The sequence below is a fragment of the Electrophorus electricus genome, chromosome 20 (assembly GCF_041902795.1).
Source record: "Electrophorus electricus isolate QZ-2024a chromosome 20, ASM4190279v1, whole genome shotgun sequence".
In the NCBI taxonomy this organism is placed as follows: Eukaryota; Metazoa; Chordata; class Actinopteri; order Gymnotiformes; family Gymnotidae; genus Electrophorus; species Electrophorus electricus.
The window spans coordinates 15070001-15082669 of NC_137516.1; the positions used below are offsets into that span (position 1 = coordinate 15070001).

Below are 12669 nucleotides of genomic sequence, written 5' to 3' on the forward strand. Positions count from 1 at the left end.
TCCGCCCCGTGACGTTCTGGGTGGTGGGCGACTTCGACCAGCCTTCGGGCCGGCAGCTCCTGTACGACGGCATCAGACACATGGTAAACGTTCTCGCCTAGACAATAACGGGGTAAAAGAGATCAACATGGCAGTGAGTGACAGTCAGCTGGACCAATCAGTATTAAGCAGATAATTGATAATTGATAATAGGTACTGGACTAGTCATCAGATGGTTGCCCCACCGCTGCCAATGTTGGGGCCCCTGAGCAAGACCATTAACCCTTAATTGCTGAAAATTGTACTCAGCCATAATTGTAAGTGGCTTTGGATAAAAGTGTCCGCTAAATGTCATATATGTAAATAAGTAAATGACCCTCCCAGGTGCCTTGTGGGCTTTGCTGGGCAAGTTTTTAGTTGTTTTTTTTTGAACTTCATGGATTAAAAGCAGATCAACTAAATTTGTTCAGCCTTTCCCTGCTAAGTGTAGCAATGCCCAATTTTATTTTTAATCGTCTGACCTAATTGAGTCTCTTGCTCAGAAAACCAGTAATAACGTGCGGCTAGGCGTCATCAATAACCCCACCGAGAGCCCGTCCAACGGCACCGCCCTGATCGGCCTGGCCATCTGGGCGGCCATGCAGACGCAGACAGCCAACAACGCCAAGAACTTCATCACCAAGCTGACCAAAGAGGAGACGGCCCGGGCGCTGTACACCGGCGCCGACCCCGCCGACTTCGCCGTCGGGGTAAAGAAGCCGTCCGTGGGCTGCTCGAGTTCTGTCGGGGGGGGTGTGTTTTGGGTGTTCCTGTGTTCCACCGCTGCGCCGAGCGCCTCTCGGGACCTTCATCTCTCTCTCCCTTGGGTGTCTCCAGGGCATGGACGTGTCCCTGTTTATGAGTGTGTACCAGTCTTCTAAAGTGAACTTCCTGCTGGCTCACGCGGACTACTGCAGAGACGTCCTGAAGCTGCGCAAGGGACAGAGGGCGGTCATCAGTAACGGGCGGGTGAGTTGGCCGTTCGCCCGACGGAAGCCCCTGGGGACGGCCTACTGGGGTTCCCCGGCTCTCGCAACGTTTTCCGTTTTGTGACTCCCTTGTTTTCTCACGTGGGCAGATTATCGGTCCCCTGGAGGACGGTGAGGTCTTCAACCAGGATGATTTCCTGCTTCTGGAGAGCATCATCATGAAGACGTCTGGAGAGCGAATCAAGAACAAGATTCAGCAGCTGGGCGTGGAAGACGAGAGGTGTGGCAGATGACTGACAGCTTGCCTCATGGCCCAAGGCTCTTTTAGATGCTGGCAGCTGCCGTTTTGTGTTGTAAGGCAGTTGTGTTTCCATGTCAGGCATGCTGAGTGTTTTAAGGGTGTGTGTGTGTCTGTGTGTGTGTGTCTGTGTGTGTGTGTGTGTGCCTGCTTCAGAGCTAGCGATCTGGTCATGAAGGTGGATTCGCTGCTGTCGTCGCAGCCTAAGGGCGAGTCTCGGGTCGAGTACAACTTCGCCTCAGACAGATACAGGTACGTCCCCCCACCCCCGACGAAGACGCTGTCCTCCACACCCCCTCCGCCTGGCCTGTCGCCTCACCTGCTCCACCCCCCCCCCCCTTTTTACCACAGTGCGGTGAAGATCCGACCGCGCGAGCAGGAGGTGTACTTCGACGTGGTGGCTGTGGCAGACCCGGTCACGCGCGGCGCGCAGAGACTGGCCCCACTCCTCCTGGTAAGGCCCAGCCCGAAAAACGTCCACACGCCAGACCGTAGTGACTTTGCTGCGTACCTGCCCACGGCTGAGGCGAAATTCCCAAAAGCAGATGAAACTCGAGAAGAAGCGTAAAAAATGAAAGAGGAGGTGGGGTTGGCCATAACGACTGAGCCGTTCGCTCTAGTTATTCCAGCGCCTGTGTCGATAATCTCGCGTGCTACAGCGTCACAGCGCAGGTTACGGTACCGCCGTTCTCCGATCGAGCGCTTCTCTGGCTTTTGATGTTTTTGTCTTGTATTTTGGGGATTAGCGGGGGGCGTAGAGCCTCCGCGTCTTCCCGGACCAGTCGTCCCGGTCCCCGTCCGGCCGCGAGGCTTCGGTGCTCCGTGTCACTCCCTCTCCTCCCGCGCAGGTCTTGAAGCAGCTGGTCAACGTGAACCTGCGCGTCTTCATGAACTGCCAGTCCAAGCTGTCCGACATGCCGCTGAAGAGGTGAGCGTCCCTCCGCCGCGTCCGACGACGGGTTTGGGAAGCGGCAGCCTCCACACTTGCCGGAAACCCTTCCTTTCTTTTCCCTCCGCCAGCTTCTACCGCTATGTGCTGGAGCCGGATGTGTCCTTCCTGGCGGACAACAGCTTCGCTCCGGGACCCATGGCCAAGTTCCTGGACATGCCCCAGTCTCCGCTGTTCACGCTCAACCTGAGCCCCCCCGAGAGCTGGATGGTAGAGTCCGTGCGCACGCGCCACGACCTGGACAACATCTACCTGCAGGAGGTGGGCTGTCCCTCGTCGCCGGCTCCCTTTTTGGGTGGGGCGGGATCAGGCGTCTCGGGGCCGCGTGCCGAGGAGCCGTTGGTCAGTGAGCTCGGCCCCGCCCTCATGTCCCCCTGCAGGTGGAGAGTGTCGTGGCAGCAGAGTACGAGCTGGAATACCTCCTCCTGGAGGGCCACTGCTTCGACGTGAGCACGGGACAGCCCCCACGCGGCCTGCAGTTCACCTTGGGCACCGCGGCGGAGCCCGTCATCGTCGACACCATTGTCATGGCCAACCTGGTGAGGGGCGTTCCCTTATAGCAGCGGGGGGGGGATCGCCGAGTGCAAATCACCACCCGCCATTCCTGTCTCCCGTAGGGCTACTTCCAGCTGAAGGCCAACCCAGGAGCGTGGGTCCTGCGTCTCAGGAAAGGAAGATCAGACGACATCTATAAGATCTACAGGTGTGTGTGTGTGTGTGTGTGTGTGTGTGTGTGTGTGTGTGTGTGTGTGTGTGTGTGTGTGTGCGCGGGCGTGCGATATGGGCCGGCCAACGTTTTGGGAAGCTAATCTGATATTCCGTGAGCAGGTTCAGCCGATTCCAATTTGAGCCAATCAGGATTAGGGGTGATAAAAGGCACAAACTGCAACAAATAATCAGCGAATCTTTGGAGTAGTTTAAGCCCTCCAAGGCGACGGGTGCAGTCAGTCCACATTAAGCAGACGCGCAGAGTTTAGCTCCCTGATCCGCTGTCACAGGCCGGCGCTTAGTGTCCTTCACGCTGACGGAAGGACCATCGGCTGCTCTCCGATCTCAATCTGTAGACAATCGATCCCTCCAATTCACGTGTGTGTGTGTCCGTCCACAGTCACGATGGTACGGACTCCCCGGCTGAAGCAGAGGACCTGATCGTTGTACTGAACAACTTTAAGAGCAAGATCATTAAAGTGAAGGTGAGCGATTATTTTTTTTTTGTGTGTGTGTGCAGGTGTGCAGTGTCTCTTAAGGCAGGTCACTGCAGTACAGCCTGCGGTGGACTATTGAGACATGGACGAGTTGCCAAAAGTTGAGTGTGGAGGTCTTCACCATGAACTGTTAGCACTGGGCGTGTGTGTGGGGAAAGCATGTGCAGAATGTCTGGGGATGTTAGACTTAAGTCCACCGAGCTGACCGTTGTCATGTTTCAGTTAAACTTTGCCCACCGTCCTCTGTCCAAACCGGCGTGCCCTAAAACTTCACGTGGTCATCCCATCAGAGTTGCCTCCGCACCATATCCACCTCGCTCCTGCCAGCTTTCCCGTCTTGTTGTCACAAAGCAGCTTTACAAATGTCCGAGTCCGAGCCCCCAGTGAGCTTTAAATCGGGGAACTATAACGTGCAAAGATGGACTCCGTCAGATCCAGCACAGCTAAAAGGAAAGCTCCAGAAGGAACCACAGGCACCACGAGGAAAGCTCCAGAAGGAACCACAAGGGCACCCTGGATCGTCAGCGTTTCATCACTCGGCCAACAAACTATTTCGAAAAGGCTCCAACCCCTTGTGGTAGATTTTCGTATTCTTGGTCACTGGAAGTATTTTGTAATCAATACGAAGTTTTAGTGGGAGCCAGTGTAACATGATGTAATGTAAGACAGGAGTCATGTGACAATTTTTTAGTTCTAGTAAGAACTCCAGCTGCTGCATTTTGAGCTAGATGGAACTTGTGTAGGCGTTTGACGGTACAGCGCTCGTGTGAACGCCGCGGTGCTCCGAAACGCCCACGCATTAGCCGTCCGCCTTCACCCAGGGCGGACGCGGGCAGGAGGAGGTCGTCCTTCTTACCGGGTGCTGATGGGGCGCTCTCCCACCGACGCAGGTGCAGAAGAAGCCGGAGAAGATGAACGAGGAACTGCTCAGCGACGGCACAGAAGAGATCGACTCTGGGTTCTGGCACTCCTTGACCAGGTAGGAACCTCAGCCATGGGCATGCACAGGCAGCCTTCGGGATTCACATTAATGGAACTCTCTCTCTCTCTCTCTCTCAGGGGCTTCACGGGTGGGTCGAAAGTGGAGGAGGGCAAGCCGGAGAAGGATGATGTCATCAACATTTTCTCGGTGGCTTCCGGCCACTTGTACGAGAGGTTCCTGAGGTACAGACTGACTGGCCGCCGTCCAGTTCAACCCCAGCCAAGCCCTTGCCTGCTGTCTTCGACGCAGCGGCCCCACGCACGTTTTACGTTTCAGACTTGGCGTGTGTGGCATTATGTGATATTTGAAAATGGCACCATCTTGGAATAAGACGTCGGCGTGGTGCGCCGGCCGACCAGAGAAGCGCTGGGGCCTTGCGTGACATTTTGCGTTCGTGTGCGTCACGCCTAGTTGTGTGCGCTGCCTCCAAAAAAAATTCTCTCCTCTCCTGACGCGTGAGCTCGCTTTCCACCTGTGATCTTCAGATGTGCCAGATCTTATTAGCTTCGCTGTTATTACTTTGCCAGCAGATTTTGCGTTTTTTAAGGTCATTCGCATATTTCTTCCACGGCCCAGTGGCCGCCGGGAAAAAAAATGGGCCCGACTCTGGGGTCGAGGCCTGGCACCAGACATCTTGTTCCAGGATCCATTAGCGCCCATCGTATTCAGACTGTTACAGTTACATGGGCTGGAGGAAAGCCCTTCCAGATCAACATCGTTAAGGCGATGCCCGGAGCTTGACCCCGCCTCCCCCTGTTCCCTATAGGATAATGATGCTGTCCGTCCTGAAGCACACCGAGACGCCCGTCAAGTTCTGGTTCCTGAAGAACTACCTGTCTCCAACCTTCAAGGTGCGTAAGGGGGAGGGGAACCGTAGGCCGTTATCTGCATGAGCCGCGGTCACCGCGGAATCCTGGACGATCGTTTGAATGCCGGGCGATCGCCGTGGGAAGTGAAGGACAGTCGTAGTGGGGTGGGGTGCTCGTGCCGGAAGTCACGTGTTACATGTGCAGGCGTCCGGCCCTGACCTGGCTGGTTTTAGCGCCTGGCACGTCTGGTTGACAGTTTGATCCTCTAGTTTTCGTCGCACCGAGTCCCGTGTTGAAGATGTCAGTGTGGAGTTATGTGGAGGGTTTGTACAGCATGTCAAGTGTGCGCCTGCCAGCAACTCACTGGTCACACTGGGAAGAGCAGGCCAGGAAAACCTCCAGTTAGCTTCTAATATCTCTGTCCCTCTCCCGCCTTATTCCTCTCTCTCCCCCCCTCTCTCTCTCCCCCCTCCTCTCCCCCCCCCCCCCCCTCTCTCTCTGCCTGACTTTCTATCCTCCCTCGCTCTGTGACAGGAGTGGATCCCCTACATGGCTCAGGAATACGGGTTCCAATACGAGCTTGTCCAGTACAAGTGGCCTCGCTGGCTGCACCAGCAGACGGAAAAGCAGAGGATCATCTGGGGCTACAAGATCCTCTTCCTGGACGTGCTTTTCCCGCTTGCCGTAGACAAGATCATCTTCGTGGATGCCGACCAGGTAACGGCCCCCTACTCCCAGTCCGGCGATCCGTGGTCCGACCACGAGAATCCGTGCTCGGTCTTTCTCAGAAGTAGCAGGGCACGTCCGTGTATTTCCGACGCGGGCCTGAGCCTACGCGGCTGTGCATATAACGGTGGAGGGCTTAGTTGCATTGGGAGAAACCCACTTCTTGCGCACTGCTGCCCCCTTCAGGCAGAGCCGTGTAACTTTCCGACCGCCCGTGTCGTTCTATCCACGCAGATCGTGCGCACGGACCTGAAGGAACTGCGCGACTTCGACCTGGAGGGGGCGCCGTACGGCTACACCCCCTTCTGCGAGAGCCGCAGAGAGATGGACGGTTACCGCTTCTGGAAGACAGGCTACTGGGCCAGCCACCTGGCGGGCCGTAAGTACCACATCAGGTGAGCGGGATCGGGAGGCCAGGGGTCAGCGATGTCCCTGCAGACAGTGCAACGTGATGTTGGTGTTTAGGTAAGGTGAGGCAGGCCATTTCAAAGTACTTCATACAAGAGGGTTATCGCAGATGTTTTTTGCAAAAAAACAACAACAAAAAAAACAAACCTTTATTTAAATGGATAAGTTAATCAAATTAAAAACGGTTGATTCAAATGTGAGCCAAAAAAAAAAGATCTGAATCAGAACTAGAAGTGTTTAGATTTTAAGTACTTCAAGTTTAAATTGGGCATGTAGTGACGAAATAGTGGATACAAACAAAGACCCGATTCAATTAAAAAGTAAAAGAAATAAGTGAGTTGTAGCACTAAAGTTTAAAAGTGCAGCGCTAGACAGAGGCACAAGAGAGCTGCGTTTTCAGTCTGGACTTGAACGCCTCATGAGGGAGGTCATTTCAGCTTTCGGTGTCGTTGTGGCAAGTCAGTGTAAATATCCCACAATCAAAGTAACAGTAGCGCAAAAGATTGCCTGCAGACCACGCGGCGTCACGCCGTCTGTACCGACACTTTGCTGATGGCCCTGGTCCGTCTGCCCCTCTAGCGCCCTCTACGTGGTGGACCTAAAGAAGTTCCGGAAGATCGCGGCGGGGGACCGTCTGCGGGGACAGTACCAGGGCCTGAGCCAGGACCCCAACAGCCTGTCCAACCTGGACCAGGTGGGTGGTCGACGGGGCGCGCGGCGTTTCCGGTGCAGGACTTGTCGGAAACGTCCATCGCTTCTTAACGGCCTTGAAGCCACGAAAGCTGAAACCCCAACATGTTCACAACAATTACTTTAATATTCTTGGGTCCCTTGCACACGAAGTTACTTGTATGGCGTTGCTTTAATCTACTCAACCACTAATTAATCTCTCTCTCTCTCTTCCTCTCTCTCGGCTCCTTCTGTCGTTCAGGATCTGCCAAACAACATGATCCATCAGGTTCCCATCAAGTCTCTCCCACAGGACTGGCTGTGGTGTGAGACCTGGTGTGACGACACTTCCAAAACGAAGGCCAAGACGATCGACCTGGTGCGTCCACTCCCCGCTCTCTGTACCTGCGTTGGTTCTGTGTGCCGATGCACAGATGCCAGACCGACATAGCGAGTGGATCGGCCTTGATGACCCGTTCATGCTCATGAACGGTGCCTACGCTCGCCGAGCTCATGTTGAGTGTGTGTGTGTGTGTGTGTGTGTGTGTGTGTGTGTGTGTGTGTGTGTGTGTTCGCGCCTTGCAGTGCAACAACCCTCAGACGAAGGAGCCCAAGCTGCAGGCGGCGGTGCGCATCGTGGCCGAGTGGGTCGACTACGACCAGGAAGTCAAGAGCCTCTACGCCAGGTACCTTGAGGAGCGAGAGAGGGGCGGAGCTCCAGACAGAAGCCACGCCCAGAAAGGAAGGAGGGGTGAGTGCTCGCCAATGTCTCAGCCGTGTGACCGCCAAGGCACTTGGTCAGAGAAATTAAATAAATCTTTCTCTTCCAATCAGATGACCAGGAACACACAGAGCTGTAGGGAGACGCCTTTCGCTGGAGGGACGAACGACTGGCTCTGTTTAAAGAGTCACCCTTTTGTTTGTTTGTTGTTGTTCTTTTTTTTTTTATTTTTTAGAAGCCTATTTTCCTGGAGCGAGGTTCGCGTCAGCGCTCTGAAACTTGAATGGAAGTAACGCCACCTCTTTAGTAGATGTCCGAGTGGATGGGGCAGAACTAGGGGGCTACAGAACGCAGACTCAGCGCCAGCTCACGCGCAGCAGGACTCGCTAGCGCCCCCTAAAGGACTACTGAGGAAATACGGGAAATGGGGTGTGCTAGTACGATGCAAAGCTGCGTAGAAGTGTTGTGGGTGAGGAGCAATGGAGCTCGTGTGTGTGTGTGTGTGTGTGTGTGTGTGTGTGTGTGTGTGTGTGTGTGTGTGTGTGTGTGTGTGTGTGTGTGTGTGTGTGTGTGTGTGTGTGTGTGTGTGTGTCCCCCTGTCCCTGCATGCACTCAGTAAGAAATCATCAAATCAGTGACGATGAGATCAGCGAATTACTCCCTTGAAACAGGCAACATTTCCGAGGTGACGAGGGAAAGCTCTGCTGCGTGTTTGTTCTCTAAAACGATCCCAGAACAGTCTACATACGCAGGGCCCAGAATTCTGCTCGGTTTGCTCCTGGAGTTCATCAGTGCATAACGATCCCAGAACAGTCTACATACGCAGGGCCCAGAATTCTGCTCGGTTTGCTCCTGGAGTTCATCAGTGCATAACGATCCCAGAACAGTCTACATACGCAGGGCCCAGAATTCTGCTCGGTTTGCTCCTGGAGTTCATCAGTGCATAACGATCCCAGAACAGTCTACATACGCAGGGCCCAGAATTCTGCTCGGTTTGCTCCTGGAGTTCATCAGTGCATAACGATCCCAGAACAGTCTACGTACGCAGGGCCGTCCCATCGGTTACGTAGCGCCAATGCAATATTTTTGGGGGGTTCGTTATTATTATTTGATTATGGTGCATTTTCGTCTGGGATCCTGTGTAAGCATTGTGCTTCGTGTCGGTAGTTTTTGGTTTTGTTTTGTTTTTCTCCTGTGTTTGGTTGGATGGTGTGGCACCCGCGCACCCCTGGCCGCTAGCACGACGGAAGGCCGCGCGCTCGAGAACTCTTAAGCACAAGTACGAACGAACGAAAAGCACAAGTACCGATTCCGGGGGGAACCGAGCAGAACTCGCAGGGCGTCGTGTCTTTGGCTCAGCGACGTCTCGGAGGCATGCCAGAGTTCTCTTTCTTTTCCATCTGCTGTACTTTTTTGAAAGAAAAAAAAACAAAAAACAAATCTGTTAACGGAAGGGACACCTTCATTTGTGCGGGGTAATGGTAGAATTAATTGTTGGATATTGATTTTTTTAAAAATAAAAGAATGACCACATTCATCTCTTGTAATGTCCAGTCATTTGAATGCCATTTAAATTGTTCATATATTTATTCGACAGAAAGTTCCTCACGTTGCAAGGCATTGTGCTTCCACATGGTGGCAGCACAGATCAACAACGTTAACATGAGTTAGAAATGTCCAGCTTTCTATCACTTTGTCTCACGGGTACAATAAACCTTAAAAGAAATAAACTCGGCATCATTCATTTCAGGGCCACTTTAGAAATCAATACATTTCGTGTACTAGGTACCTTAAAACAATTAGTTAGTTTTTTGTTTACCCAGTTTATACTTGATGTTTGTATAGCAGTCTTTTTAGTGGCTGGATCCTAAAATGTCAGTTGGACGTGCACACAACGCAACGCAGGAAGCATCACCGAGCTCTTGGTCGTGCAGAATCGGGCTGAGGCAGCAGGACTGACCGGCGACAGTGGGCAGACGCCCCCAGATTCCCCACGACCGGCATTAACAGGGAAGGGCTTACTGACCTCGGCGTTGGCAAAGAGTTAACTGACCACTCTGGAAAAGGAGGAGGGGAAAACCCAACACAAGCTTGTCGATATCAATTGCGGTGCAGTGGAGCCAGTGAGAAGGTCATTTGCATGTAGATGATAGTTTTAGCCTGAATCTTTTTCTTCTGCACTGCCTCCCTGCCTCCATAGTTACCATGACGACTCTCCTGCCATTTATTTCTGTACATTAGAAGCAGGCCGCTTTTGGGGTGGATGTATTCGCAGGTAAATGAATTTGTGCTGTCTGTCTCTATCCTGTTTTTTTCTTTGCCTTCTGTTTGTTGTTCTTTATCTTCCCAGCAGCCGCCTTCGGTTTGGTAATACACAGCTTGAACTCAAAAAATGAAAAGAACACTCACAAAACAGACCAGCCTGAGTTTGGCTCGGATGGGACAAAGAGACCGGAAGAGAGTAGTCGGAGAGAAACTGGACGTCCCTTCTGTTGCTGGGGAAGACACACAAGTTTGGGTGACAGAGTGTGTGCGCGTCCGTCCGTCTGTCTGTCTGTCTCTGTCCAGATGGCAGTGGTCAGCTATCCCTCACTCAGTAGACGCATTAAACAGAGCGCTGGTAATAATGACCAGTGGTGACATCTGCCATCGCCCTCCCTCCACTGCCGTGGCTTTGATCTCCATAACTGCTGTCGGACTGGACTGGGAAGCTGCTCATGCCAGCGCCTGGCATCCCGGAGGGGGTTCTAGGGGGCATTGGGGCGGAGCAATATAGAAAAATGAAATCTACAAGTTTGGCCCTGCTCAGGGGCGGCTGGGACGGCGCCGCAGCGAGCTTTGCGTCGTTTGCCCCGATACGCGTCCAGCTCTGCCTCGCGCACGTTACCGAGGCCGCGGCGAACGTGACCGTCCGCGCGAGGGCGAGAGGCGGGCGCTCGGGTTTGTGCGGGTGGAGCTGCTGGCCGTCGTGCTCTCGGGCGCTGGGATTCCCAAACCTGACTTCTCCTGCCCGGTGGCTTTACAAATCAGGGGAACCGGTAATCGATCGCGGCAGAACAGACTCGCGGGTCTCCTCCGCAATCTCCCTCGCCCTTTACTTTCACTCGCCGCGTCCTCTCCAACAACAGCTCTTTTGCGCCGCCCGCGTTTCTGGCTCAAAACAGGGTGTGGGGAAAAAAAGAGATGATGCTGGTTCCAGAGTGAGGCTTCACAATAGTACTTCCCTTAAAGACGCCACTGTAGAAAAGGTCAGAAAATGCTTCCTCCACTTCCTCCACGTTGCATTGTACTTAAAAAGGTCCTGCAGTATCTTGTAAAGGTTGTAGATAACTCCCTTCCGTTATCGCCGGTGCCCCTGACCACATATTCTGCCCTGAGGTGTCTGCTTCTTTTGATAAAAGTTGACCAGACGGTCACCGTCCGTCCCCCTAATCACACAGATGACCACCTCACCATTCTGGACGGGCTTCAGGAATATAATCCCCCCCAAAGAGGACACGGGACAACTGGGTCGTGCGTATGTTTGGCGGCGTCGCGCACGGCGGCCAACAGGTGGCGCTGTTTGTCCGCCGGGTGGGCGATGTCTGCGCGAATGCGTTTTAATGATATTAATTTTCCATGTTTTCCACCAGGGTTCCTCCCGCTGAGAGCGCCGAATGACTTTGTAGGAGGGAAAGAAAAGGAGACAGGTGTGCTGTGCAAGAGCCCAGTCCTTGCGTGAGCCGTGGGCCTTCTGGGTTTGGCCGTTGACTGGCGCGAGCTCTCCGCGCAGGAGGGAGCTCGCGCTAGCCAGGCCCCCTCGAGCCAAATGCTGAGTCAATGACCCTCGCGCTTAATCAGCTAGGACCACCTCCGTATGCATTAATCCGCAGGCACTCGACCTCATTGGTCTGTACTGCAGGTGATTTAATCGATTAATCGGGTCTAAGGAGCAATCGCAACAGTGGCGTTTGTGCTCATCTAGCCAGAGCCAAGAGGCTGAGAGTTAGAAAAAAAAAGAGCCCTCACATAGATGATCATGATTAGCCAGGCCTGTCACATATCCACCACTTTGTACTTTCATTGCATGGAAAAAAAGTGTGTAGTTGACCTGCAGGTACTTTTAGCTAATATTGTAATATTTTGTATAATATTATACAGAATGTAATAATATATTTTGTAATATTTTGAGACATGTTGGATAAGGAGCGCAGTAGAGCAGCGACGCCACGCGCTTCTTCCTCCTCCTGCTCAATCAATCAGACGGACTAACGAGTGACACCTCGTCCCAGACGCCTCCATCTCTGCTACCGGTTAGGCGCTCTGTTCTGAAGGCCGAATTATATGATAATAGGCACTCAGAGGCATTAAACGGACGGGCGGCTTGTTTTCAGCAAGGAGCGACCGACGGAACCCCTCTGCAAGCAGGTACCTTATCAAGCGCGGTAATTGCAAGGAAATGGACATACTGGCAACTTGGAAGATACGATGGAACGCCGAGATGATGCTGCGCCGCGGTCTGCCTTTCATGGACGACGGCAGGGAGTGACAGCCTGGTTCTCAGGCCGGCTTCGCTGTGCGCTCCCAGCGCCAGAAACTAATGAATGCAGCTGAGTGAGTCCATTGTTATGCTGGTGTTAAAGTGTTAGACTGAATACTGTTAATGCATCTGATTTGCGACGCTGATGTTAAAAAAAAAAAAATAAATCAGATTATCATTGACTGACAGTCCCTCAAAAGCTGACATCATCGATTAAGAGTAAGAGGAGGACTGAGGTGTGTGACATTGAGTGACACACACACGCAGGCGCATCCTCTGCATTCCTATCTATGACCTTCAGCATGTGTTGAGGAACTAGAGAGGCTTTTCTCTGATGTGTGCTGCACCCAAGTGCCAATCGCCCCACACACGCGCACACACACAGACTCACCTGTGCTCCTGGAGCCCAAATCGATACTCCTAACTCTCTCCTCAC

The 12669-nt window shown here is 53.2% G+C and overlaps 1 protein-coding gene across 1 annotated transcript in view; it reads left to right on the forward strand.

The window, feature by feature from the left end:
- Window positions 1-9251, forward strand: part of uggt1 (UDP-glucose glycoprotein glucosyltransferase 1) — a 25605-nt gene extending 16354 nt beyond the window's left edge. The window contains exons 21-40 of the mRNA XM_035536233.2: window positions 1-83; window positions 522-728; window positions 856-987; window positions 1097-1227; window positions 1402-1497; window positions 1597-1699; window positions 2094-2173; window positions 2266-2455; window positions 2575-2733; window positions 2812-2897; window positions 3303-3387; window positions 4290-4378; window positions 4459-4563; window positions 5148-5232; window positions 5725-5907; window positions 6151-6311; window positions 6904-7018; window positions 7256-7372; window positions 7579-7744; window positions 7828-9251. The exon at window positions 1-83 is cut by the window's left edge and continues 12 nt beyond it. Coding sequence (XP_035392126.1) covers window positions 1-83; window positions 522-728; window positions 856-987; window positions 1097-1227; window positions 1402-1497; window positions 1597-1699; window positions 2094-2173; window positions 2266-2455; window positions 2575-2733; window positions 2812-2897; window positions 3303-3387; window positions 4290-4378; window positions 4459-4563; window positions 5148-5232; window positions 5725-5907; window positions 6151-6311; window positions 6904-7018; window positions 7256-7372; window positions 7579-7744; window positions 7828-7853 — 2399 coding nt within the window. The 3' untranslated portion in view covers window positions 7854-9251. The remainder of the gene's footprint in view (window positions 84-521; window positions 729-855; window positions 988-1096; window positions 1228-1401; window positions 1498-1596; window positions 1700-2093; window positions 2174-2265; window positions 2456-2574; window positions 2734-2811; window positions 2898-3302; window positions 3388-4289; window positions 4379-4458; window positions 4564-5147; window positions 5233-5724; window positions 5908-6150; window positions 6312-6903; window positions 7019-7255; window positions 7373-7578; window positions 7745-7827) is intronic.
- Window positions 9252-12669: the final 3418 nt, after the last annotated feature.